The sequence below is a fragment of the Xiphophorus couchianus genome, chromosome 6 (genome assembly GCF_001444195.1).
Source record: "Xiphophorus couchianus chromosome 6, X_couchianus-1.0, whole genome shotgun sequence".
In the NCBI taxonomy this organism is placed as follows: domain Eukaryota; kingdom Metazoa; phylum Chordata; class Actinopteri; order Cyprinodontiformes; family Poeciliidae; genus Xiphophorus; species Xiphophorus couchianus.
The window spans coordinates 20,549,071-20,575,843 of NC_040233.1; the positions used below are offsets into that span (position 1 = coordinate 20,549,071).

General features: G+C 36.4%; 2 protein-coding genes across 2 annotated transcripts; both read right to left on the minus strand.

Annotated features, from left to right (window-relative positions):
* Positions 1-7,569: 7,569 nt before the first annotated feature.
* On the minus strand, positions 7,570-12,524 carry rx2 (retinal homeobox gene 2). Its single transcript, XM_028019792.1, has 4 exons — positions 12,294-12,524; positions 11,513-11,977; positions 9,539-9,795; positions 7,570-8,606 (listed from the first exon to the last, which is right to left on the minus strand). Exons 2-4 carry the CDS (start codon positions 11,802-11,804, stop codon positions 8,169-8,171), a joined length of 987 nt encoding a protein of 328 aa, XP_027875593.1. The 5' UTR covers positions 11,805-11,977; positions 12,294-12,524; the 3' UTR covers positions 7,570-8,168.
* A 4,977-nt stretch (positions 12,525-17,501) lies between these two features.
* cplx4c (complexin 4c) lies at positions 17,502-24,779 on the minus strand. The gene is made up of 3 exons (XM_028021370.1): positions 24,500-24,779; positions 19,128-19,215; positions 17,502-18,119 (listed from the first exon to the last, which is right to left on the minus strand). The coding sequence occupies exons 1-3, from the start codon at positions 24,664-24,666 to the stop codon at positions 17,901-17,903; spliced, it is 474 nt and encodes a 157-aa protein (XP_027877171.1). The 5' UTR covers positions 24,667-24,779; the 3' UTR covers positions 17,502-17,900.
* Between the last annotated feature and the right edge of the window lie 1,994 nt (positions 24,780-26,773).

The window sequence follows — 26,773 nt, forward strand, 5'->3', positions numbered from 1 at the left end:
CAGCCACAGTTTGATCCCCTTTTTCCACCGTCTGCTGTGGAAAAATATGGATTTCTGGTTGTTTTACTATCCTGCACTACACTAAAAACACTGCAAGCTAAAATAATCTGTTCTTTCACCAACATATATGGCATAACCCATGGTTTTGGTGTTTACACTCAATGTTTTGTCATTATATATACAAATAGTGTTTTGTTGAAATAGATCGGCCAGCAGGTGGCGTGAGAGAGCTCCAAAGTAAACTGGAAGAACCGATTATGCCATAAAACTTCAGTTTTCCTCTCTTTCTTTAGTTTGTGGAGGGAGAGAGCTACACGTGTTTTCATCATTAAAATCTGGTAACCTCAGGTTAAATGTTAGCTACAGCTTAGTAAGTTTTAAATCATTACAACTGAGGAAGTAAATCTTTCAGTGAAGGTATACTTTTAGGAGTTTAAGCTGCTGAGGTAAAACGGCATACATAAAAACAAATGAGACACGTTGGTACTAATTGTATTTTTACGTTGTTAATCCTTCTCCAGGACAAGGTGCACAGAATTAAATAATGAGGATTTTAATTCAAATTCAATTCAAAAATACTTTTTTGATCCCAAAGGGAAATTAAATGTTGTTGCAACTCATTAATCCAAAGTCTTCAAAGAGTTATTGTAGACAGTGATGGCCCTTGGCAGGAGATATTTTAGAGAAACTGTAAACCTAAATCTAGTATTAAACCTGGACACAACTGGTTTTGGAATAGATAAAACAAGCTGACATTAAGCTTCTAGAAGAGTGTCCATAAAACCCTGACCTGATAGAAAATGTGAAGCGATATTATCTTTTTGTACTTACATTTCTGTTTCTACTGCTTCTAAAAACAACCTAAGCTCTTAAAACTTAGAAGATTTTGGCAATAAGTTAATGTTTTATGGTGACTTGAAAATTATCTGTTTCAAAAAAAACCTCAGAATGTAACATACAGGCACTCTGCCGTTACCTAGCAACCCCATGGAAGCCCAGCCTGTTACCTAGCAACCAAAGCAGAACTCGAGCACATTTGGCCAACTACAGTGGCTGCTGAAACAAAAAACAAGAGTTTTGCTGTTGATGTACTATCCAGAAACCACTTGATGCTTCTGCGTTTTAAAGATGTAAACGATGAGTTGGGGGGCGTGGCCATAATCAGCCTGTTTGGATTTAAAGTTACAAGCTAGCAAAGCTAACATTTTGTTCTTAAAGGAGCGTAAAATAGGCAGAACTGATCAGACTAAAAATGTAATGAACATGTTTTGTATAGCCTTTAGGCCAGTCCTAACAGAAAAGATGATTTGAGGACTCTCGAAGTTTAGTAGATGAACTTTAAAATCAGGGTCCAAACAGCCAATATAAATTAGCTCAACATTTTCTGTTAAAATTTTTTTCAAATATTGAGTCAGAATTATACCAGAACCTTGTTGATTTTAACAAAAACCACGTGGCTAATTTTCAATTTGTTAACCAAACATTAGAGGTTGTGTGTATTTATTTGAGCCAGTATAATTTTTACACTGTTTGGATTAGAAAATACCCTCAGTAAATTCCTGCTTGCAAATTAATTAAAGTTTTTTGTTTTATAATGACACCTTTCAATTAAAAACAGCTTATGTACTCTCTTCATGTCACTGTTTCTAATGGTGACTGAAAACTTATGTTCACAATTAAGTTATCCAGAAACAAAGCTTGTTAAAATCAACCTGTAAGTTTGACAAAATGTAACAAACTCTAGATTAAAACATTAGCAACTGTGTTTGGTGCCATGTGACTAAGTGGACAGCAAAAGAGGATGTTCTGCTTGAGTGGTGCGACCATTTTCTAAAGGCAAACATTGCCGCAAAGACAAGCAACTGGCGCCAGCCATCAACCCCGCCGCCCCTCCCTCAGAGTGATCTGTAATTATGTCAAGAGGGGAAAATAGTGTCCCTTTGAAAAGTGTTCTTAATCAAACCCAATTAATTCCGCTCTTTTCCCTTATGATTTTCACCGTGGACCGCGTCCCGCTAGCCAGCCTGTTAACTAGAGCCTGGGCCCAGCAAAGGTCGTGCTTGGTCAACCAAGATAACGTCATAATGCATGTAATTAATTACTAGCTGCAGTATGTCATGAGCGTATTCTGGGTGCAGTTTGCATGATATTCTCTGATTAATCATCTCAAATTATTCTACAAAGGCTCTCAAAGCTAAATTTTATGGGTGCATAAGATGATAAAAATAATTCTGTGGTTGAGAGATGATGTTTGCCAATTAAAACTCTGATGGACATTCATTTTATTCAACCAGAAATTAAGATAAGTTAAGAGACAAAATCTCCTTTGACATGGAGGTATTGTCAAGGTAAAAACAAAAAAATGAAATCAGTAAATACAAAATTAATCATGAACATGCTACACACTTTATTAAAGTTAAATAAATAAATTAAATCTAAGTATCTTCTAGGGATCATTTCCCACACTTTGAGCACAAAGTGTTTAAAAAATACTTTTACCTAGTTTGCCTATCTCTGTAAGTGCAGAGATAGGCAAATTTATTTATTCAGGGATTAAAAATTTGTATTTTTTTCTTCTTTCAGTTTCAAGTTTGGTAGTTTCAGCTGACTTCGTGACTGTTCGTAGATATAAAGTATTTCCAGCGCTGCTGTGTTGTATAAAAATGGACCAAGGAGGTGGAAGAAGAGATTTTTGTAAATAATTCATCCTGACTTTAGAAAATTGTTCCAAAAGTCGAGGAGAAAAACCCACAATAAATAGCAGGAAAGGATAAAAACGTATATATTTAGGTGAATTATACTATTTACATGAGTACTAAAATTAATGTCAGTCTCTCTTTGAGCTTGAAAATGTTTTTTATGGTAATTAATAATAATGTTACCTGGTAAAATTGTCAAATTGTCCCTTACTCTTATTTTTTCCAAGTACACATTTATAACTTTATTTATTTCTGTCCCCTTTAAGCACCAATTTTCCAAACATATTTCAAAGCTGTGGATTCATTTGTGTGTGAATTGTGAGAGTTATTTTTTGTTTTTAAGCATATGCACTGACTGATGGCACCTTTTAAATTTTGTTGTTCTTGTGACAATGACAATAAAGATTGATCTATCTATCTATCTATCTATCTATCTATCTATCTATCTATCTATCTATCTATCTATCTATCTATCTATCTATCTATCTATCTATCTATCTATCTATCTATCATTTGAGTATCTTAAACAGTTAAAATGTAGGAATAAGGAACTGAGTATGAACAAATCTCTACAAAGTTTAAAGAGTTTCCTCCCTCTTAACACAAAGAGGGACATTTGAGCCACACAGGCTACTGGAGGGCAATTAGGGCTTAGCCCTTGTGGCCTCTGCAACCCGGCTGACTGGGCCCCCCGACGCCCCCGGTTGGGCCTGATGGAGTGGAGCTTCATCTGCCTAACGGGCTGGCAAGGCTCCACAGGTCTGAACGGACACAACAGGCTCCCATCAGGCCGGCTCTCCCTGTCATAGCTTACATTGGCCTATTGTCAACCCGTGCTTCAAGTCATTTTAGAGCCTCACTAATGGACGTGTGGAGAGAAGACAAAGTGCTTCACATGCAGCCTCTAAATAGATTAATCGCTGTGCAAGTAGAAAGTGAAAGCTGCTCTAAACCCAGGAAGATACTGAGAAATTGTGCAGAATTGTACAACTGATTATATGTGTGACGTTTATATTTTTTATGTGGAAGTTAACCTTAACTCATTGGCTTTTAATTCATCTATATTCAGGATTAGTTGTGTTGATTCCACATTTTTACTTAAACTTATAATTAAACAAAATCTTACCAAGTATTTTTTTGTCTAGTTTCTACTGGAAATATCTTATTGCACTTGAAATAAGTCAAACTACTTTACAAGTAACTTTTCAGCAATATTTCTTTAAAAAAATGTCTAGATTTAGGTTTAATAATCTGCCGGTGGAACAAGATGTCTTAACTTGTAATATAGGAAAAAATGTCTTGTACTGTCAGATTATTTCACTTGTAACTCATACTTTTTCATGAATATTAAGGAAATATTGACTTAAAACAAGCTCCTATGTCTTGTTGAAAAGTAACTTGTAAGTTAATTTTGTCTTATTTCAAGTGTACTAAGAAATTTGCATGAGATAGAAGACAAAATACTTTTAGACAAAAAGATTTCATGTTGCTGCAGTGTTTATAGTTGGGAATATCATAGTATAGGCTGCTTAGTTACATCCTGTTCTTATTTAAATTTAAATGATCATTTCTAAAATTAAAGATATGAGCTTGAGTGAATCCACTAAATTTTGTTAGACTCCTATTTGAATTTAGTGAATGAAAATCCCATTGACATAATACTACAACATTATCAATAACAGTTTAAATTCAGCTTAGGAACCCCACATCGTTCTGCTTTTTCATCTATTATAAAGCCTATATCATGACAGCGACATGAAAAATTATCAAAATACTTTAAATAGGCGAAATTTTATCTATTTAATCAGACTTACAAAATTAATCATTCCTCTGAAAGATTTAGATTTAAAGTTATCTTTGTTCAACCAAGACGTTTGGAAACGACAAAGACATCTCAAAAGATTTATATAAAAAGGCAAAAATGTTTTTATTTACATGTTGAAATGTAAATAATTATTCTTCTCAATAATTATTATAATTGCTAACTAATGTTTTGCTTGTTTCCACATTTTATTTTTACAGATGAGCTCACTCTAATCTTTAGTTTCTTCCACAGATTCCCTGTCAGATTTAAGTTGGGACTCTGAGACACTAAAAATATTAATCCTACTACTAGTAAAAAGAAACAGAATTACTTTAAATATAAATCTACCAGTGGTGTGAATGTTTGTCTTACTTGTTTGTTGATTTTATGTTGTGGATGATCTGAAACATTTGTTTCATAAAGATATTCAGGAAAACAAGCAAAAGCGTTTCAGTACCGCTAATTTTAAAAACAGTCAGGTGACATTGCAAGGATATACTGCTGTGTATAATTAATGGTAGAAACCCACATGTTAAAGCATGAAGCTGAATTTTTAAGAAGTTGAAGAACTTTCTTATAAATGAAAGTAAATGAGATGATTGCAGTACTTCCAGGAAGGATTTATTACAAATATGAGTAGCATATTTTACCACTAATAACCATAATCATCATAACAATAAAACAAATTGTCAAGTTTGTTTGAAAAGGACGATTTAATCTGGTTTTAAACAGGGTTTTTCAAGGGTAATTCAGGCCATTCTGTCTGTGGCTGAGAATCCAGGGTTAATCGCTTTAAAAGCAATAATTAGGTGTTAAGAGGTATGCTTGTCTGTTTAAATTAGCTTCCAAATCAGATTACGCTCTGTGACTTCCGTTAACCTCGCTCATCAGAACTCAATGCGCTTCACAGGCCGTTTTAATTATTTAAATATAAATGCCAGGATTCCCTTTAAACCCATTCCTAAGTTAAAATTGAGCAAACATTTCTACTCTTTATAGCCAGATGTACAACTCTGTGAAAAAGGAATTTCCCCCCTACTGATGTCTTTTTTGTTTCAGATCATCAAGCAAACATTAACATTGGACAAAGACGGCCATAATGAGTCATTTATTAAGGGAAAAACTGTCCAAAACTACCAGCAGAGCCATGTGTTTCCATCTACACATCAGCAAATTTACATTTTTTAAAAACCATCTTAAAAGAGCATAAAACCAAAGTAATATTGAGGCAATTATGTCAGATTTTGTCATTTTCATTACACTTTTGTAATGCATTACTTAAAGAAAATGGCTGTGATTCTTATCAGCCTAGAAACATTTACAAAGTCAGACTTTGGGACTCTGAGATCCCAAAGTTCTATGTTTTCTTCATCCACAAATGAAGAAAACATAGAACAGGGATGAATGGCCCACCAAAACCAATCCGATAAGTCACAAAACAACCCAGAAAACATCCAAAGCACTGCTGGCCTCATTTCCATCAGTTAAGGTCATAGTTCAGGACTTAAAAACATAAAAAAATGACTGTCTTTAGCTTTCAAGGCAGAATCACCTGCTAACCAAAGAAAAGCCATAAAATATCTAGAACCCGGCTGTCAAACTCATTTTCATGTTGGACCATTTCAAAATCTTAATGTTCTTAAAGGGCCGGTTGTGCCAGAATGTATTGATAAAACCCATTAAACTGTTAAAATATCAATAAATAGCTTTTTGTTTCAGCATTCAGTGTTTTGTAAAATTAAATAATGTTTTATTTGAACATCTTTTCACACTGATCCGCCCATCCAGAATTTTGTGATTGTTTTTGTGGTTTTTTTTGCAATCAAAATCATAGATTTTGTGGTGCTAATTTACAAATACCTTTTAAGGAAGCTTTACAATATTTGCGCTAATATAAGATGTTAAATGTTAAACTTTTTATTAATCGCCGTGTCGATCACGGACTACAACCTGACATCAAGTAAAGCTGAGGCAGCAGTCACTTAAACCAAATGCTGTTGGCCAATTTTGAGAAAGAATTGCAGTAAAACAAATTTGAAAGAAATGTGGGGATCTGTTGACTTTGTGTGAATTTTAATTGTAATTTGGATTCTAGAGAGCCACATAAAAACCTATGGCGGGCCAGATTTGGCCCCAGGGCCTCAAGTTTGCCCCATGTGGTCTAGATGATCCCCAAAATATGTGGGAAAATATTCTGCGGAGTGGAACCTTTTTGATCTGGTTACACCTGACATGAAACTAAAAGCATAACAGAATGATAATACCACACACAGAGTCAAACATGGCGGCAGTGCGGTGGCCTAGAGCTGATGTTGCTTTAGGATCCCCCTTTAATAGGACCATAAAATCTACTCTCTACTTTCTAGCCACTCCTCTTTGGGATTTCCACTAGAAATCTCCAAAAAGTGCAAGATATTAAGATCTCTGAACATATATGAGAACATAATACCCTTTCTGCATTCGCTCTACTGGCCCTTCATCACTGCAAGTACTGAATACAAGAACTAATTTCCCCACAATATGTTCCCTGCGTTCAACACTCAAACCGACTCCATCTGTGCTGATGATAGCAATAAATAAATTACTTTTTATTATTGTCAAGAAAGATGAAGCACGATGACCCAAAGCATATCAGCAAGTTGACATCAGAATGGCTCAAAAAGAACTAGATGGAAGTTTTGGAGCGGTATTTTGAAAATCCAGACTTGAATCTAATTGAGATGTTGTGGCATGGCACTCATACTCGAAAATGTTTCAATATATCTTCAATGAAACAACTTTGTAAAGAAGAGTAGTCTGAAATTTGTCCATAACCAGTTCTTATTAGCAATATGCTGACAAGGGTGGCACAAATAGTGATTTGTCCATGACGGAAATACTTTTTAAGTTTAAAAATAAAACTGCTACCTGGAAACAAATTGTGTATTTACTCTGGTTGTCTTGGATATCAAAATAAGTTTGATGATCTGAAACATGCAAATAAGCGCCAAAACAAAAGAAATCTGCAACCTACAAACATTTTTTTGCAACATAATTTGTAAAAAACAAGATGTTTTTAATCCCGTAAAGCCTAGAGAAACAAAAAATATTACATCATTCAAAAACTGTGAAAACTTTACAGCTGTACAAAACCTTCAAAGCAGAATTTATTGGCCGTTAGTCCTCAAGAAGACATTTTATATCAGGGTTTCTTGCAAGATCTTCACAGGCAGCTGTAGAAAGACCTATAAACGTATGTTTTGAACAAACACCAAAACAAAATCAGAACACCACTTAGTTAAGACATCAAACATATATAAATTTGTTCAGATCTGTCAATAAAATCCATTAAAAAACTTAGCTACCTCTGACAAAATGGCTTTAAACTGCCTTTCTGTTCATATATCTGGATGCAAATACAGTCTAAAATAAAGACATGCACGTTTATACCAGGACAAAAAGTGTCTAATTTGGGAATCCACACCTAAACATTGGGAGGCGCAAAACCAAAGTTTTACCAATCTCCTAAGAATTGGTCATATTCAAAGAAGACATTGAGAAGTTAATTTTTAAAGAGTTAGTTCTCTACATCTTTGGTTCCACACATCACTGTCAATGGTTTATGAATCAAAAAGCAGTCTGTAAACATTCACAAGAGAGAGATCCATTCACATTAGGCAGTAAAATCACATGTGCTGCCAAGTTTTATCCATTGACTGAATGTGCTCTTTAGCCTTCATCCGGAGCGCGGCGATGCTGGTGCTCCTGTCGTCCTCTATCGGGTACTTATCGTTGAAGCTTGGTGGACACTGATATGGAGGTGGGCCCATGGCCTGCATGCCTTGGACCATGCCAGGTGGGCTGTTGAGGAAGCTGTGGCTGGAATAGGTGGGCTGCAGGGCCTGAGGCGACCCCATGAACCCTGGGATGGTGTGCATGGGCGTGGCACTGGAAATAGGCGAGCTCAGCCAGGGGTCGAGTGGCATCGGGTTGGCCACCGGGCCGACGTTGGGAGGCATGGGGGGCCGATTGAAGGATAACATTGGAGAGTCGTGGAGCTTCATGGTGCTGGTGTCCATCTTTTCTTGCCGTCTCCACTTTGCTCTTCGGTTCTGGAACCACACCTGGACAGAGAGTCAGAGAGACTGAACATTGAGGTTTTCATTGGACTTGCGGACATAATGATGCATTCACACCAGCCTGCTTAATTTGCTTTAACTGAACTCTAGTTTATATGTCCGGAAAGTCTGGTTTTTGTTTGGGGAGGTGTGAATGTGCAATCGAACTTTGATGCAGACCAAAAAAGAAAACTCTGGTCTGCCTAAAAACCTAGAGTTCATTTTGGTTGAAGTGAACTATGATGCGGTTCCAATGCAATGTGAATGCCAAACTCCCCCCGAAAGTGGACTAAAGCGCAGGGCATTCTGGGTAAATACAACCAAATCAAATGCATGTGTCTAGTGCTAGTGGGAGAAATGGCTTGTGGTCTTACACCAAAGACAGAAAAGAAATCCTACAATCAGTTACATGTGATACCATTCTATTTTTGCTTACATTTTGTGAAAAAGGAAGTTGTGCTGAGCATCTTCTTCAGACCTTTGTGTTGTTTTTCTCAGTGGTTCTTGGTTGAACTGGATTTTCAATTAGATTGGTTCGTTTTGACTCAGTGCAGTGTGAAAGCGAACCGCATCAGCTAAAAATGTAACAAATGTTGCAATTTTGGTGCCCAATGAAACCGAGTAAACCAGACTATAGATGTGAAAACACCTTTATAGACTGTGATCTTCAAGACACAACTTAACAACAGTGAGTAAAACAAAAGATAAAAACGAGCTCTTTAGTATCTGAATTCAATGTTCTTGATAGACCTCTGAGAAACAAAGTGGTTTGGGGACAGTCACAGGAGATATTAGCCAAGATTACCATCAACTCTCAGCAAATGAGCATCATGCCAGTCATGTTCAGTGTTCCTTCAACGTATAAAGAATTATTCAGCTTCCTAGCATCATCTAGGCTCTAACTAGGCATCCACTCAGTGATTTACTTCAGTCTTTACCTGAACGCGAACCTCAGGCAGATTGACTTTCATTGCCAATTCCTCCCGACTGTAGACGTCCGGGTAGTGGGATTTTTCGAAGGCTCGCTCCAGCTCATGGAGCTGGTAAGTAGTGAAGGTGGTACGATTTCTTCTGTGCTTCTTTTTAGCGTGCTCTTCCTCTTTAGTTCCATCTGGAGAGTCTTCAGCAACGTCCACCTCCTTGTGCAGGTTGCCTAGTTCTTCATCACACTTATCGTTGGAGAAAAGGTCAGACTCTAACATGAAAAAGGGTTTAATCATTAATATTTAGTGTTTCAGAAAGACAAAGTATATCCAATTTGATTTAAAAATCATCCATTTTTTATTTTCCTGAAATCCATGATCCCCATGTGGGCCTGGACCCAAATTGGTTTACTATAAAAAAGTTAACAAAAACCAATTGTATATCACATCTAGGACCAATATGGGTTGGGCTATTATCTCATAAAGTCTATAAGCCATCTGCCCATTTTTCATCCCACTATGAACATTTTTGAGTCCCATATGTATAATAAATAAGAACCAGAGGTGTGGCAAAGATATCAGGCAAAATATTTTTTTTTGTTTGTTTTAGACAATAATTCAAGTTAGGATAGCATATTTATAGCATAGAAGTAGCTTAGTTCACAAATATTTGGTTTTATAGTCATAATTTGCTCTCATTTTCAACTAAGTTGCAGACATTTTTTAAGTGTAGAAAATTCACTTAAAAAATAAATTAAATTGGACCCTTTAGGAGGCCTGTGGATGATCAGTATCATCTTGACAAGTCCCATTTGTCTGATTAAATTACTCATTTTTACCCAGAAATGCAAAATTATCTTCCTATTATTAGATTTATCTGCTTGCAGATATTTAATATGTGTCAAGCAAACATGAGTTTGATTGAATTAGAGTCAAAACTATGGATTTGGATCGCTCTGTGCTTTCAATCTTCTGTATTTAACAACATTTATTTAAATTGGGCTTTATATTAATTAAACTGATTTGTGTTTAATTGGATTTTAATTAAACCTGTACATTTGTAGTGGCAACTAACAAATTAATAAACAAGATTACACCTATAAAACCTTGAAAATTAAAGTTTTGATTTTGTTCCTGGTTGCCACATAAGTTTTTTGATGAGTCAGCATACCGGCAGATGAGTCCCTTTAAGGGTTTTTGAACTCGAGGTATTTGGTGAGTCCAGCTGACATCAAGTCTTTCACTTAATTCAGTAATCCCGTAGTAACAGATGCTGCCTGTCAAACCTGCAAGCCTCTACTTCCTCTATTCTAACGAAGGAGTCTTCAGTTCACTTCTGCACAAGCAACAAGGCAAACAGTCAGATTCAACAAAACAGATTCAGATGTTCAAAATCAATTTCATGGACATATTTCTGTATATTGAACAAGCCTTTTGAGTGAGAAATAATCACTTTTTTGTTTAAAATATGGATTCAGAGCACAAAACCAAAACCTAGAGACCAGAAGTGACCTCTTAGATTGCATGAAAATGTAGGAGGCATGTAGCAGTTTAAACAAAAGTCTTTGGCTCTTTTAATATGGAGTTTTTGTGCATTTAAAGACATTTTTTAGTGGTGGTTACAAAAGATTAAATGTAAAAAGTGATTATTGTTTTGAAAACGTGATCTTTAATCGAGTCATGTATTATATAATAACTTATGGAGCATTAAATGTTTACAGAAAAAGACGAATGGGCATCATGTCATGAACGTCTATTATAAATTCTTAATATTTAATTTCTAAATGCAATACTGTAACTACTGTAACAATTAGAATATTTACACATTTTGTAAAAATAAGCATTTAAATCTTTAAAGTAAATATAAGTTATTTTGGAAGTAGGAAGAGTTGACAGTTTTTCTGATAGAAAGTTGGTATCTACTGTGTTATAGAGGAAAGTGATCAGACATTTTCGGGTCAGCAGCAGCGTCTTGCTGGACGGACTCACCATGGTAGGCAGCATGCTGGGAGCTGTCACCCAGTTCTGGTAGATGCCCGAATGGGTCCGTTTGGACCTGCTTTTCAGGATCCTGTGCGTTTGCTCTCGAGTCTTTCGGACTGTCCCCGCCTCCCACCGAATGGAGCAAAGTCTCCTGGTCTTTAGTGAATCCCAGAATGACATCGATGCTGTGGACCCGACCTCCAGCGCTCGACCCGGCGCCTTTCCCCATGTCATAGTTGTCCACTATGCCGTGTCCACTATCGTCCACTATCCCAAGGGTATCCATTGACAAATGCATCCGAGCCTTTCGGATTTCCTTCAGTGTTCTTGGTTAAAAACAGTAAACGACTTCTGGCTGTTGTTGAACGCTCTTGTTCTAGTTCATGTGCAGGAAAACAGACGACGCCAAGAGTAAGGCGCTCCAAAGATCACTTCAACGATGAAAGCAGCAGAACTAACTTTCATCTTGGTCTGCAAAAGGGAAAAGACTATTTTCAGTGGCTCTTATAGACATTTACGTACATGATTTTTAGAAGAAGTTTAACAGTCACAGTTTATTTACTTGGTGACAAGTCATAACACTTGTAATTCCTTGCGAGATATGCTATCAGCAAATATTGGTTTGACAACAGACTGTTGAATTGTTCTTAAATTTAAAGTCAGCATCCATATTCTAATGTCATTTCCAGTTTCTTCTGATCACTTCCATCTTTTAAGAGTTAAAGCAAACCATCTACATAGTGAAGAAGTTGTCAAAAAGCTTACAGGAAGTATTAGATAATCTTACCTTTAAGTTTCACTTTACTTCCAACATAGTGTCCATGCTGTAGGCCATAAGTACACCAACAATATCTTCTGTATGCACTTGTTACTCCCAGTTAAGTCCTTCAAATCCCCTGCAAACAATTGCACGAAGGAACTAATGCTTGTGATCCATGCAGCAGCAGCAGCAGCAACAACATGTAATGTCTTTCTCTCCTGACAAAACTCTCCTTAACCACATGAGACACCAAAAAGCTGTCGGGGGGAATGGTAGTAAAACCAGAGGCTTTAAGAGGTTTATTAATTGGAATCCTTCCCCTTTAAGAATGACTGACAGTTGTTTTCTGGTCAAGTAATTGCTCCAAATGTGTCCTGCTTTCAGCCCTCAGAGGGAGGCCATTGCTAATGAAGCCTCAACAAAACTTTCTTTCAAAAACTCTATTGTTCGGAAGATAATGACTTGTGTTCGGTGGTTTTCTTTTTTTGATAATCCCTTCATTCTCAATAATGTTAGGGGGAAACAGACCCAGTCTCATACTGTTTCATGTTACGGGCGTCTTCATTTTTAACCTCCAAATGGATGTTATGCAGCAAGTTATTATTCTATATCTTTACTTGACTTGTCATAGCTTCTGAAATTACATGCTAGCAACAAGTTGTGTGCTTAATTCATGTTTTGCATAATTCTTTTGCATGTTCTTCTTCTTAAACTTAAAAAAGTATATATTTCAATAATTTATGTTTGTCAAGATTATGTAAAACGTCAGAGTAGAGTTTAAAAGCCAGACTGTAGTTGTTCTTTCATTATACAGCCTGTAAGTTTCTCCTTTGCTAGCTGGCAGAACCAAAGCTGCTGCTACAGTAGGTGTTGCAGAGATCAAGCCCGTCCTTAATGAGCCTAAAGACTTCACTAGGAGATTTCCTCTGACCTCACTCCCCCCACATGTAGATATATTTAGGAGCTCTTTGCACGTCATTAACAAAACCCCGACATGGAAAAATGGCACAGAATTATTTTTTTTCCAAACTGCATCCCCTTTCCTTACAAAAACATCATGACAACAATCAGGGTTTATTTATCCGTTTTTATTTATAGATGTACCTCTTTTTTATTTTACCGTACTCTTATTCTGGTGAAGTAACCCTGCACAGGTGACCAATCTGGGCAGCTCAGAGGCAACCAGTGGATGCATGCAGGTCTGCAGTCACTCCAAAGTTTAATCAACCAATTAAACTAACCAATTAACTCATTATGCACACCTCTGGACTGCGACAGCATCAGGATGGAAAATTTACATCATCTAAGAAAAATTAAACGACCAATATTTTTTGTTAGTTTGTTTGTGTTTTGCTAAAACCAAAAATGTAAATAAAATTCTCCTTGCACACTTCAAACACGTTGAGTACAACAAGCAATTATCGTTTCTACATTTTGTGACGGGAGCTGCCTAGGAAATGCATTAACATCTCAGAATCAGTGACATGTTTAAGCAGCTGAGCTGAGCTGAAATTTAAAAGCTAACAACTACTTAAAGGCCTTCCTCTGCTCTGCTGCAGCAGACTGGATGCAGGTTAAGTGGCTTTGCAGTGACCACGTTTTCCGGGTTGTTGGTGTTGCTTTCCAAGAACGTAGAGGTTGAAAAGCCTGATACTTTTGCCTTTGAACAAAAAGAAAGAACTACAAGATGCCAGCACAGCAGGGGATTTGAAACCAAACACCATATGGCAATCATAAAGAAAGTCAGCTATTTTTGAGTGTCTCTAAATGTGTCTCTTAACATCTTGTGGCAAAAAACTCCTTAAATTTTGCTTTTAAATAATTGTTTAATGAAATGGGGTTTTTTTCTGAAGGAAGAACAAACTTAATAAAATAAATCTTTTAATAATTTCAGCACTATAAATCTGAGATAATTGTGCCTTGAATGTATTTTTATAAAACACCAGTTTTGATTTCCTAGGCAAAATCATTCAGTTGGTTTTAGTTTTTACAGAACCAGCAGGAGGAAACCAACTTTGGGCCCTGAGGTTCTGCGTCTCAGAGCCCATATTTATCACATATTTCATTATATGATAAAATATTTGTTTTTCATCTGTCAGTTTGAATCAAAACTTTCTGTTATATTTGAGTGGCACTTTAAGCTCCCATTCTTACCTTTAAAATTATAATCCAATGTTAAATCAAATCAAATAAATGTTCTTATCATGCATTACTCTTTAGCTTACTCCATCAATGACTAATATTTCCAATTAGCCCTGCGAGATGATTCTAATAGCACCCAAGTCATAGACAAGAGAAACTGATAATCATTTTATCACATTAATATATTAAAGCCGTCCCTCTTTGCTTGTTTCCCCATTATCCTAATTGAGTACAAATTGGTTAAGAGGGTGCAGCACAGCTATCAAGCGCCTTACTTTTATCAGATGACAATGTAAGTCCCTTAGATCCTATTAGGAAGAAAGCAGCTAATGTTTAAAGGCGCTGTGTCAGCTTACCAGGGGAAAGGGGGATGGTGAGCTGCAGAGGGAGGACAGGACACGACGGAAAGGGAGGGTTGGATCAGGTGGCGGTCCAGGAAAAACCCAAAGACAGTCTGCCACCAGCGGGATGGGTAATAATGACGGCTCAGCTTCATTCTTTACAAAACAGACAGAATTTAAAACCAAGAATCCAGTAGTAAGATATAATAACTCCTGTAATCCCTTCATAATCTGCATTTTCCTGTTTCCATCTAAATGTTGTCTGGTTACTAACACGAACTGGTGTTTTATAATTTAATGAGACAATTCAAAATAAAGTGCAGCGTAATTGTGATGTGTGAGGAAAACAAATGAATACTGAAGTCTACCAGCTTGTGAAGCAACTTAAACGCCACCAGATTGGATATAGGATGTTTGTGGACCACCGATTTTTCAGTCTCGCCACAGATTCTTAGTTGGGGCTTTGACTGGGCCATTCTAGCACATGGATATTGCTTGAACCAATCATGGAGAAGCAGTATTCAGCATTCAGCTTCTATACACCACAAATCTGGAAAAAACAGCAAAACAGCTGAAACACAGAGTTCCTTTAAAAATAGACTTAAAACACACCTGTTCAGAGTTGCTTTTGAAACATTATAAATGAAACGTTGATAAATATTCTGATATGTAACATCTTGTTTCAACATCTATGTTTCAGTTTTTGACTGTGTTTTCTATGACTGCATTTCTGTGTTTTTATGATGTTAATCACCTTGAAATGCTTTGTTGCAGAAATGTTTGGCTGATCTGAGCCATTCTTTTTCAGCCACTAACAGGTTTTCTTGGAGTTTTCTCCTGTTTTTGTCTCTTTCCATCGTTCCATCGACTCTTCCAGCTTCCCTGTTGTGCTGAGAGCAGACGCATAGTGTGTGTGTGTGTGTGTGTGTGTGTGTGTGTGTGTGTGTGTGTGACTTTTTCTGTTGCTGCAGGGCAGGACTGATTGGTGCTGCTTCACCTGCTGCAGCTCATCTCCACTCATCATGAGGTTATATTCAGGGAAAGGCAGGACTGAGAGGAATTGTTTTGCAAGAATTTGTCCTCATTTGTCTTTTTTGGTCCTCATTATGCCTCTGGAAGTTGTAACTTACCTCTTTGTTTTTTCCTCTCTTTTCTTCAAATCTGAGCATCTGCTCTCATAAACAATTCAATAACTCGCCTTGTGGATGTCAAAAGATAAAATATAATAAGCAAGAGGCTGAACTGAGAGGGCACATTTAAAACATCCATCCATCCATCCATTTTCTGTTCACCCTTGTCCCTAATGGGGTCGGGAGGGTTGCTGGTGCCTATCTCCAGCTACGTTCCGGGCGAGAGGCGGGGTACACCCCGGACAGGTCGCCAGTCTGTCGCAGGGCAACACAGAGACATACAGGACAAACAACCATGCACACACACACTCACACCTAGGGAGAATTTAGAGAAACCAATTGACCTTACAGTCATGTTTTTGGACTGTGGGAGGAAGCCGGAGTACCCGGAGAGAACCCACGCATGCACAGGGAGAACATGCAAACTCCATGCAGAAAGACCCCGGCCGGGAATCGAACCCAGGACCTTCTTGCTGCAAGGCAACAGTGCTACCAACTGCGCCACTGTGCAGCCCACATTTAAAACATATGAAAAATAATATTGTAAAGGTATAAAAAAATGGCATACTGAGATTAAAAGAACAATTTAAGTAAAAAAATGAATACCTGTGTAGATTTAAAAGTTTATTGAGTTTGTTGGTAGCAGTGTTGGTTAGCTGCAGCTGAGATAGCATATCAGTGTAGAAAGTTAACTGAAATTATGACATCTTATCTGACCTTCTGCATGTTTGCTGTGTCCGCTAAAGGGCTCAATGCCAAACTTTACACAGGATTTTTCCCAGCAAGGTGAAGCCTGGAGGCAAAAAGCTGGATTTTATTTTGGGCTGTCAGATTACAAACGTACATCCAGTATATTCAGATTTTATTTTTTTAATAAATTGAATACTAACATGTCTTGGTAAATTTCTGCCTCACTTTCTGTTGTTGAGTAATAAAGAATCTGAACAATATACATTGAAGTTTGTGGGAATGTTCAAACATTGTGAATATAGAAACAAACAGGAGAACCAGAGTAGATATAAAACATCCAGGATTCATTTGACAACGAGGAATTCACAATAAGCAAAGTATTAACTCCAACATTCAGAGCTTCATTACCATTTTAAAACTTTAAACAGTATAAGGATTTTTCTATATAAATACAGCTCTGTAAAAAACTAAGAGCCATTGAAAGCCTCATGGTTATTCTAACAAATATTGATTTCTGAACTCTTCCTGAGTTAAAACGTCACTATTGTTGTTTCTAGATCAATATAAACTTATTTTCTGTGCATTATTTGAAGTCTGAAAGCACTGCAACTTTTTTGTTATTTTGACCATTTTTCATTTTCTGCAAATAAATACTATATATTTTTTAGAATGTCATTGATATGTTGTTAGTAGTTCATAGAATAAAAGAACAATGTTCATTTTACTCAAACATAAACCTATAAAGAGTCAAATCAGAGAAACTGATCATTTTAAGTAGTGTCTTAATTAATTCTAGAGCTGGATATGCATAACATTTGTAATTCTGAGTAGAGGATATAAATCTTTTATTCTTTACATACCTTCCAGAAAAGCAGACATTTTTGTATTTTTACATTTATTTTGTTGTTGTTTTGTTTACTTATTATTACTCTTATAATTTTAACATTATACATTCTTTTTTCTTGTTTAAATTTTCTTTTCTTTTCATCAACTTACAGTATTTTACTATAACTTTTCTACAGCACTCTGGTGCAGTTTTAAACCTATTTTTAAAGTGCTATGTAAATAAATTTGACTTTGACAAACCTTGTGAGCATAAAACTTCTCTAATGTCTTTTTACAAACATTTAAAAGGCATTTAAATGTTTCCCAGTGAAAGAAATGGAGACACTGGAATAAAGCCTCACATTGAAAACAAGAAACTTTTCTGTGAGGAAGCTGTCCAGAGCTCAGGCTGTTCTGTAAAACATGTAAACAAAAAGAGATGGTGACACCGGAGCTAAATTTAAATAATAAAGCTTGTCTGGGCGCGACGCCTGTACTGCAGGCGTTCACATGAGGACACATTTGTCCTCCGCAGTCTGCCTGAGCTCGCTCACTCTGCTCTGGGCCTTGGTTTTCAGTTCGTCCAGGTCCATGTTTTGAAGCTTGTGGAGGAACGAATCGCTGGTCTCCTCCTCCTCCTCATCTTCATCCACCATTTTGGCCAGTTCCTCCGGCAGGTCAACGTCGTCTCCGGCCATCTGAATCATGGCGCCGTCGAGAGCGCTCTGATTAAAATGTTTTGCACATCAAAGCAGATATTACATACACTTATAAATACAGTTATAATCTGAAGTTGACATATTTTCCGTAAAAAAAACAAGATATTTTTGTCACACTGTGACATTAAGTTCACTTAAACTTACTGAAATTATTTTATTAGCTTAATGATGAGAAGCAATTATCTTGAAAACTGCTTTCAACTTTCTTTAAGTTTAAAGTTTACATAACCGCCTCAGTGTTTAGTAGTTTTACCCGTTTAACTTTGTATCAAATATTTGGAGTATTTGCTGTAATTTTTACTTCTCTCTTGTTGCGACATGCAAGCTCAGCTTGAGGGATTCCTGCATATTGATGGTTTGCTTAGATAGAAAACTTTCTTATTTCTTTGCCAATTTGAATAACAAAATGAACTTGACTTTGCTTGACATGCAAAAAGTTGCCAGGCCAGGATTCAAATCTGTAATGTTTTGCTACAAGCCAATATTGCTAACAAATGCACCATCCTGCAGCCTGCAATAAATGCTAGACTTAATTAAAATGGACAAAACATTTGCAGAATTAAATTGGAAATGCAAAAACTTATAAGAGAATTAAGTCACCTCTATGGAGGCTAAACTTTCATAGAGTCAAACCTTTCCACAATATATTCTATTTATTTTGTTTATTTATTATATTTTCCTCCCTTTATCATCTCAAGTTGTGGATGTTTGGCTTTGTTTCTTATTCAACAAATGTTTAATCCAAATGTGTGTATTTTATTTTCTTTAATGGAGCGTAGGTGTGTTTAATTTCTTTTTATAAACTGAATGTTTATGACATTAAAATAAACGCTTTTTACTTTTAAAGCATTTCCGGCCAATGAGAGTCAGTATAGCCCTCAGACAACTCCCAAATTTCACAACTTGTCATAAATAAAGAGCTAGAGTATGTCAGAATTTTTCTAGTTTTTAAAAAATTTGAAACAATGCATTCAGATGTTAATAATTAAACGGAGAATGATTAAAGCTCCTCACATCCGGCAGTCGGTATTTATCTCTGAGTGCGACTCTCAGGTTTGCCCTCTCAGCCTTTTTTGTTGTAAAGTCTTTGTCTCGTTGAATCCTGCAGAACAGAAACACGACAGATGAGACAGACAGCTAAAGAACAAACTCTGACTCTTAAAAATAACATCAACATTTGCATGTCAATCTTTTTATTTGTGTTCCTTTACAGTGTTTCCTGTTACACAGCTCATTGTGGCTTTTATAAATCCATAGCTTACGTTCTCAAGAGCTGACATACAAACATAGAAATGTTTTGCAGGTATTGCAGCCGAGGGGCGAATTAAAAGGTTAATAGGTTGACATAGCAGGTGGCGAGGAGCAAAGCCTTTCTTGTAAAGCAGTATCTCAGCACCAGCAGAATTACCACATGATAATAATGTTTGTGTTGAGGAAAAAGCAGCCCACACACTTCCTATCCGAGTCCATTTGTTCTGGTTCTGGGTCCCTATTCCTCCCTGAAGAAATCTCCAGGTCAGTGAGATTGGATGAAGTGAATATATTTTCATCAGTTTTCTGGTTTTTATGGGAATTCAGATTGAAAGTAGCATTTTCGTATGTTCATTAATTTGCTGTCCCATTGTTTGATTAGAGTTTGTGCCGCTTTAAGACATAAATATGCTTTGATCGTATCCATTTTACTGCATCCCTGGCTGCATGTTTATGCTTGTTGTTCCTCCAGCTGAGCCTCCAGGCTTTCACAGCCACTAACATGTTTCTTTTTCAGGTCCGACATTTCTCCTATCAACTCTGACCAGCTTCTGCTTAGGTCAGGTGAGCTCATCAGGATGCCCACTGGACCCAGAGCAGGCAGTGGGAGGCAGCAGGACTCTGGCTAAAATAGCATCGCTGTTGGTCAACATCTCCCATCTACGAAGCTGCTGCAGAACTGAAAGCTCCTTCAGTGACAGACTGCTGCATCCTGGGTGCACAAAGAAGCATCATCACAGATCCTTTCTGCCAACAAGACTGCATAACTTTATAATTGGGTGTTTGCATCACTGCTGGTTTTTGCACAGTTTTTACTTCTCATCTGTTGTAAATCAAGGATGTCAAACTCATTTTTGTTTTGGACCAAATCAAGATCATAAATGTTTTTAAAGGGACGGTTGGAATATATTGATAAAACTTGTTCACCAGCTGCTAAAATATCAATGAATCCGTAAAATTAAATATTGAACATTTTCTCAGTTCCTCCAGGATTCATGATTCTTTTTGTGATTTTTTGCAATAAAAATCAAAGAGTTTGTGGTACTAATTTGGAAATATTTGCATTTATTTATGACGGTAAATGCTACCTTCTTTTGCTCGCTTTTGTATATATATATAAATATAGCATGTATATATATATACATGCTATATATATTAATCTGACATCAATTAAGGCTGAGGCAGCTGTTTAGCGCAAGTAATAAAGTTTTTAACAATTTTTGAGAAAAATCTGCAGTAAACTCCCAATTATTCACATTCCTGATCTTCTAATGACTGTTCCTCAACAGCAGATATTTCTTCCCACACTTTTATAAACTCCATATTTGTGGAGTGTTCTGCTAAATGTCTTGAGTTTCCTCAGGTTTCTCTGCTCTTTCACTGAATTGTGTTTTCTGAAGGAAGAACAAAACAGGAAACAAATTTGCCACTTCTTTGTCTAATCCAGGAGGGTCTATTTGGACTTTCATCTAAAGTAAATCCATTGGTCCTTTTCTCCAAAAAAGGAAATCTCAATCATTTTACAAAGAAGCCTCAAAAACAAAATTTCTGGCAAACTTATTTTAAGTTTTCCCCTTAAAATAAGCTTTTTATTGGATTGACTTATAAAAATAAACGCTTATCTGCCTATCTTGAAGTTCACATTCTCTTCATATTTTGAATAGTGGATATTAGAAACTGTCATCTATTCTTAACAAGAATGAAAGAATTACAAATGTAAATGTTTTCAACTTTAAAAAATGCTGCAAATTAAATTCAGGGAGGGGCAATGATTGTGGCAGTGGGGGTTTCAATAAGAATAATTTCTGTAATGTGGATTCTTTTTTACCCCACCAATTAAATAAACTCTAAAGGTTTGATTAGGCTGCAATGCAAAATTATCCACTTTAAAGGATTTTTCTTTACACATTTTTATCAGAGTGTCAATAAACAGTCAGTTTGATGGATTCTGTATGCTAATCAGTTTCTTTCTCCAGTTCTTGTGTGATTTGGAGATTTTGACTGCAGCCTTAAAACACCTTAAAGGTTTAGTTGGGGTGCAAAGTGCTTCACAGTGCGACTCGGCTCTTTATAAGCTAAACAGTCACGAACTGACCTCCTGAATCCTGATTTACCTCTCTGGAGTCTCTGAGCTGACGTCATTTGTGTTATTAGCCCAGTTCTGCAATAATGTCATTATCAGTGTTATATGTCAGTTTCCATGTTGCTAGATTTACCCTGTGTCTATTTAAGGGTGGTCCTCTCTAACCCTACTTTAATAAGATTAGCTTCCACAAGAGCTACAGCTTGGCGTAAGCCCTCAGTTGCTTGATGTCTAGGTCAGGACTGTCCTCTCACCTCGCACGTCTCTGCCGTCAGGACAGTGTCCGCTTTTTCTCACACACAATTTTGGAGCAAATACTAAAAGTCACAGGAGGTTCAGCAGATAAACTGGAACTAACTTTAAGCTTCCAAAAAGTCTATCTAGTTGAACAACAAATCCCCTGATGCTGAATCCTTTCAGGAAAGATTCAAACTTAATGGTAATGGTTTCCTGTTTATATCCTGTTTATATGCTGCAAAGATAAAATTAAAAAGTTACAGTTTCATCCATTTGGACTTTAATTTCATACATTTAAACAAATCTTTTGCCTCAATAGCTCTAAGTATTACATACCTGATTATTTCTGGTATTTTTATTTTATAATTTATGGAGATGTATAGTGATATTTTATTTAACCCTATACTATTTTACACATTATTAGACTGTTTTTAATTCAAATTCAATTCAAAAATACTTTATTGATCCCAAAGGGAAATGTAATAATTTATGCTGATTTTGATCCACTCCATAATCTAGTCAACTTTTACAAGATATAAGAAGTTATGTCAAGCAAAAAAAATAAAAAGTAAAAATAAAAAACTTCCTTCTGATGGATTTTGTTGAATAAAGCCACATTTTCCTATTTGTGATTGCGTATTAGCGTATTGTTTAAACTATAAAACATGCCGTTTTAAGTCTTTTTAGAGGGCGTCTCGTGTACATGTGGATTTTAGCTATTTGTCCCTAAGCGCACGAATATAGGGTTCACTGCAAAAGCACAAAATTTTACCAAGTATTTCTGACATAGTTTCTACTGGAAATATCTTAGTACACATGAAATAAGACAAACTAACTTACAAATAACTTTTTAGCAAGATATAGGAGCTTGTTTTAAGTAAATATCAATGAAAAGTGTTAGTTCCACTGGCATATTATTTCATTTATAACAAGACATTTTCCCATGTTTCTTATAAGTTAATTTTTCTGCCAATGAAACTAGCACTTTTCCATCAATACTAAGGAATTATTTACGTGAAATAAGCCTTCATTTCTTGCAAAAAAAGTTACTTGTAAGTTAGTTTGTCTTATTTCAAGTGTACTTAGATATTTGCATTAGAAACGAGACCAAAAATACTTGGTAAGATTTTATGTTTTTGCAGAGAAACCAATAAAGGTCAGCGATGGTGGAAGATGTCCTGCAGGATAAAGCTTTTTAAAAATTGCAAAGAAATAAGAATAAAAAAATGACTGAAGCACATAAAAAAGGGACCCAGTGACCAGAAACTCATTTATTCTGTTGATTAATAAACTATCATGTAGGAGGAATACATTTTGTGGATGATGTTTACAATAAAACCCAGGCCAGTGGAAAAAAATCAAAGAAAAAAAAAGATAGAAAGAAAAATACATTTAATTAATACTTTTTTGTGAGGACAAAAGGGTAAATCATTTCTGACTTTCTCCTTTTCTCATTGGCAACAAGATCTTAACTTCATTACAAGTTGTCTTTCACCTAATTGGAGGTAACAAAGAGTTCAGCTCCAGATGAGAACGTAAGGTGATTAAATAATTATTGTTTTAAAGCGCCCTGGCTAAGAGATGTGTTTAATGGTGGCTTCTGTGCTGACAGGTTATTACACACAAGCTTAATCTGCTTCTCTGTCTAATTTGAGCCAGGAGGACATAAACCCCTACCTAAAGCTACCCGGTAAACCCAGCCCACATCCGTTGATGTCATACGTGCATCACAAGTGGCCTGGAGACACAGTTTAAAAAAGAACTGACCTCACCTGCTGAAAGGGCATTTTCATTCAGACAGTCACTGAGAAAAATAAACCTATTCCTTCATTTAAACAACATAACACGAGGTAGTAAACTTTAATTAACTAAAATGAGTCCAGAATGAGCTGAAAAGTGCTCACTACTCTGACAAGCCCTGAAAATTTTAGCTTTATAAAGCCAGGTTTCATTCACCATTTTGTAGTAAATGAATAAGATTTTATTTAATTAATAAGAGCAACGTTGTCCTGGCGACCGGCTTCTCGCTGAGACAAGCTAGAAGTGCCGCGAAATGACCCGTGGAAAAAAGGAGACCAATGTTCAGTTGGGTGAAATGATGAAAATGAAATGTTTTGGAGTGTTTATGGAGAACACTCCAAAACATTTTGAATCTTCTTCAAATGCAGGAAGAAGATTTCTGAGCAAAATGGAAGCCGAACATTGTGGAGCGCATTTTGTTTTTTAATTAAAGGCTCTTCAGTCAAAGCCCTCCGTTTTTCGTCGCCCATCCTCCATCGTAAATTTATAATTTTGTGGCTTTAGAATGTTTTGTCTTTTTTATTGCGCGTTTTTATAAAGAGGATATGCACTCCTGACTATTTACTTTAAGACAATACAGTAAGGAGGTGCATGCACATATAATATACAGGTATGCAATTTTTGTATTCAGATGTGTTCAGTTGACAGATAGTAGAATTGAACTACAAATCTTTGCCACACAGTAACATCATACAGCAGAAATTAAATGCTCTAAATCCATGCAGTATAATTCCTTTGTTGCTATTAGTGATCAGGCTTTCCTCTAATTTTATTTGAGACGATGAAGAAGCTTCTTTTATATTGTTTTAAGACAATCTGTTTAAATTCTTCTGACTGCTGTCAGTCAGCTGAGAAAAGACTCTAATTGTATTTTACATTAAGAATGTTGATATTTGACATTTTTGTTTGACTAACTCAAGACAGCATTTCCTCCTGGGGAATCTCCTGTTAATTTTTTGTTTTGTCACAATTTGTAATAAAAATATTGGTATTTTAAGTTTCTTTTTTTACTCACTTTTCTTCCACCAGCTGCTTCTGGTATTCCTCAAACTCCTCCCTGGACATGCCTTTGGACTCGGCCGTTTCTTTTCCATCTGCTCCAGCTTTGCTGCCACCTTCGCCACCTCCATCAGCAAAACTCTTCAACTTGCTGCCCAGCATTTGATTCATGAGAAATGCCATGGCTTTAAAAAATTGAGTCTGACTCGGTATGTCTTGTAAAAAAGGAAAAAGGTCTGACAAATTTATTTAATATTTTCAAATTAATAATTTATCTGATAGAGTTCCTCAGAGTACAAACATTCCAATTTGAAACCTTGCCTATAGTGTGCCATAATGATTAGAGTGTATCAATAACTTGTGGCTGAAGTAAAACCGCTAAAGAGCTTAGCTCATAATCGACAGGCTTCAGACAATGAAGAGTATTTACCTCGTCAACAAGACGCAGCGGAGCAGGATAGCAGCTCTGCATGTTAGCTATGTTTTCTCATGTCTAAACCAGCACAAATCTTACACATGTTGCAATGCATTAACGTGAATATTAATCAGTAATTTGGTGATTACATTTCTCTATCACACAGATGTCGAACTCGAGACCCGGGGGCCAAATCTGGCCCACCGTAGCTTTTTATGTGGCCCTTAGACTCCAAATTACATCAATAATTCCCTAGAGTTTTTCACAAATCCACAAAATTCATGCAGAATTCACACAAAATCAACAGATTTATTCTGATTTTTACAGCACATTTTTCTCAGAAGTGGCCAATAAAAGGGACTGCTGCCTCAGTCTTACTTTATGGCAAGTTATAGTCCGTGACCAATACTGCGATTAATAAAAAGTCACATTTAAAGTCATACCTTAGTGCAAATATCATAACAATTCCTTACAAATATTTCTAAAGTAGCACCACAAAATTTGTAATTTTGATTTAAAAAATCCTGAATGAGTGTGCAAAGATGTCCAATATTATTTCATTTTAAGAAACTCTGATTCCTGAAGCAAACAGCTGTTAATTGATATTTTAACAGTTTAACAGGTTGTAGCAATACATTCTGGAACAACCGGCCCTTTAAGTTTTAAGTAAATGTTAAAAATGTCATAAGCTGTAAATTTGCTAACGGCAGCGGCTAACTCATTTACTTTAAATCCAGATAAGCTGGAGTTAAAGCTAAAGCTAACAACTAGTCAGAGAGGGGAGAAAAGCAAACATCTGAAAACAACTCCAGTCTCATAAACCTCATCACTGTTTATGAGACTGGGAAATGATTTAAATTGACCAATAATTAATGACAACGTGAAGAGAAGTAGGACATGTGCACCGCTAATGATCTTCCTGTGTGAAACATCTGCAGAGAATGAAACATGTAAAACTTTTCTGGTTAGTGAAACTGTGAAATAAGAGCAAAAAAGTTTGAAAATAATTGTTAGTATTACCAAAAACACTTTACATGTCCTCATCATTTCTCAGGAAGATTGTTAGCAGTTCTTCATCTACAGTTTACATACATGACCATTGTCTTATGTGAAAATAACCAACTAAAGGCATTATTTTAACATCATTTGAGTGTTTTAAATGATTTTATGATTTTCAATTTAACACTGTCGTGTTCTGTGTTTTCTGTGTGTTGATTTCGAGTTTTCAGTGTCTCTGTGTCTCCGTGTTGTCCTGTTCTCCCCTTGATTAGTTCCCAGGTGTTTCTTGTTCCCTGATTACCCCCAGTGTATTTAGCGTCACCTGTGTGTCTGTTCTTTGTCGGGTCCTCGTCGCTTGTCGTCTTATGTGCGTGCTGCCCGTGTTTGGACTGAGTTCTCTTCATTAAATTCAACTATTCATCCTACCTGGGTCTACAACGTCTGCCTCACCGCACCGATTCATGACAGAAGGACCCGACCAAACCGATCAGTGAGGCAGCTTAATATGGATCCAGCTGAATTAAGTATGTCCCCACAAAAGAGGCAGAGCGGACCGAGGCGGAGACCCAGTGGGTCAATCAATCAGTCAATCAAATTGTATTTGTATAGCACATTTCAGCAGCAAGGCATTTCAAAGTGCTTTACATCATTACAAACACAATGCAACATAAAATCAACAATCAAAGCATGACATTAAGTCAAGTTCCATCAATAAATTTGTAATTGATTACATTTCAAATACAATTCTAAACAGGTGGGTTTTTAGTCGAGTTTTAAAAGAAGTCAGTGTTTCAGCTGTTTTACAGTTTTCTGGAAGTTTGTTCCAAATTTGTGGTGCATAGATGCTGATAGCTGCTTCTCCTCGTTTGGTTCTGG

What these genes read in the sequence shown, in the direction of transcription:
- rx2 (XM_028019792.1), bottom strand. Translation starts at nt 11,804, where the DNA reads ATGCATTTGTCAATGGATACCCTTGGGATAGTGGACGATAGTGGACAC. An exon ending in CCAGCATGCTGCCTACCATG is followed by an intron (nt 9,796 to 11,512) that starts GTGAGTCCGTCC and finishes TTTTCATGTTAG; the next exon opens with AGTCTGACCTTTTCTCCAAC. An exon ending in TGCCTGAGGTTCGCGTTCAG is followed by an intron (nt 8,607 to 9,538) that starts GTAAAGACTGAA and finishes CTCTCTGTCCAG; the next exon opens with GTGTGGTTCCAGAACCGAAG.
- cplx4c (XM_028021370.1), bottom strand. Translation starts at nt 24,666, where the DNA reads ATGGCATTTCTCATGAATCAAATGCTGGGCAGCAAGTTGAAGAGTTTT. An exon ending in AAGCAGCTGGTGGAAGAAAA is followed by an intron (nt 19,216 to 24,499) that starts GTGAGTAAAAAA and finishes TCTGTTCTGCAG; the next exon opens with GATTCAACGAGACAAAGACT. An exon ending in ATAAATACCGACTGCCGGAT is followed by an intron (nt 18,120 to 19,127) that starts GTGAGGAGCTTT and finishes CATTTTAATCAG; the next exon opens with AGCGCTCTCGACGGCGCCAT.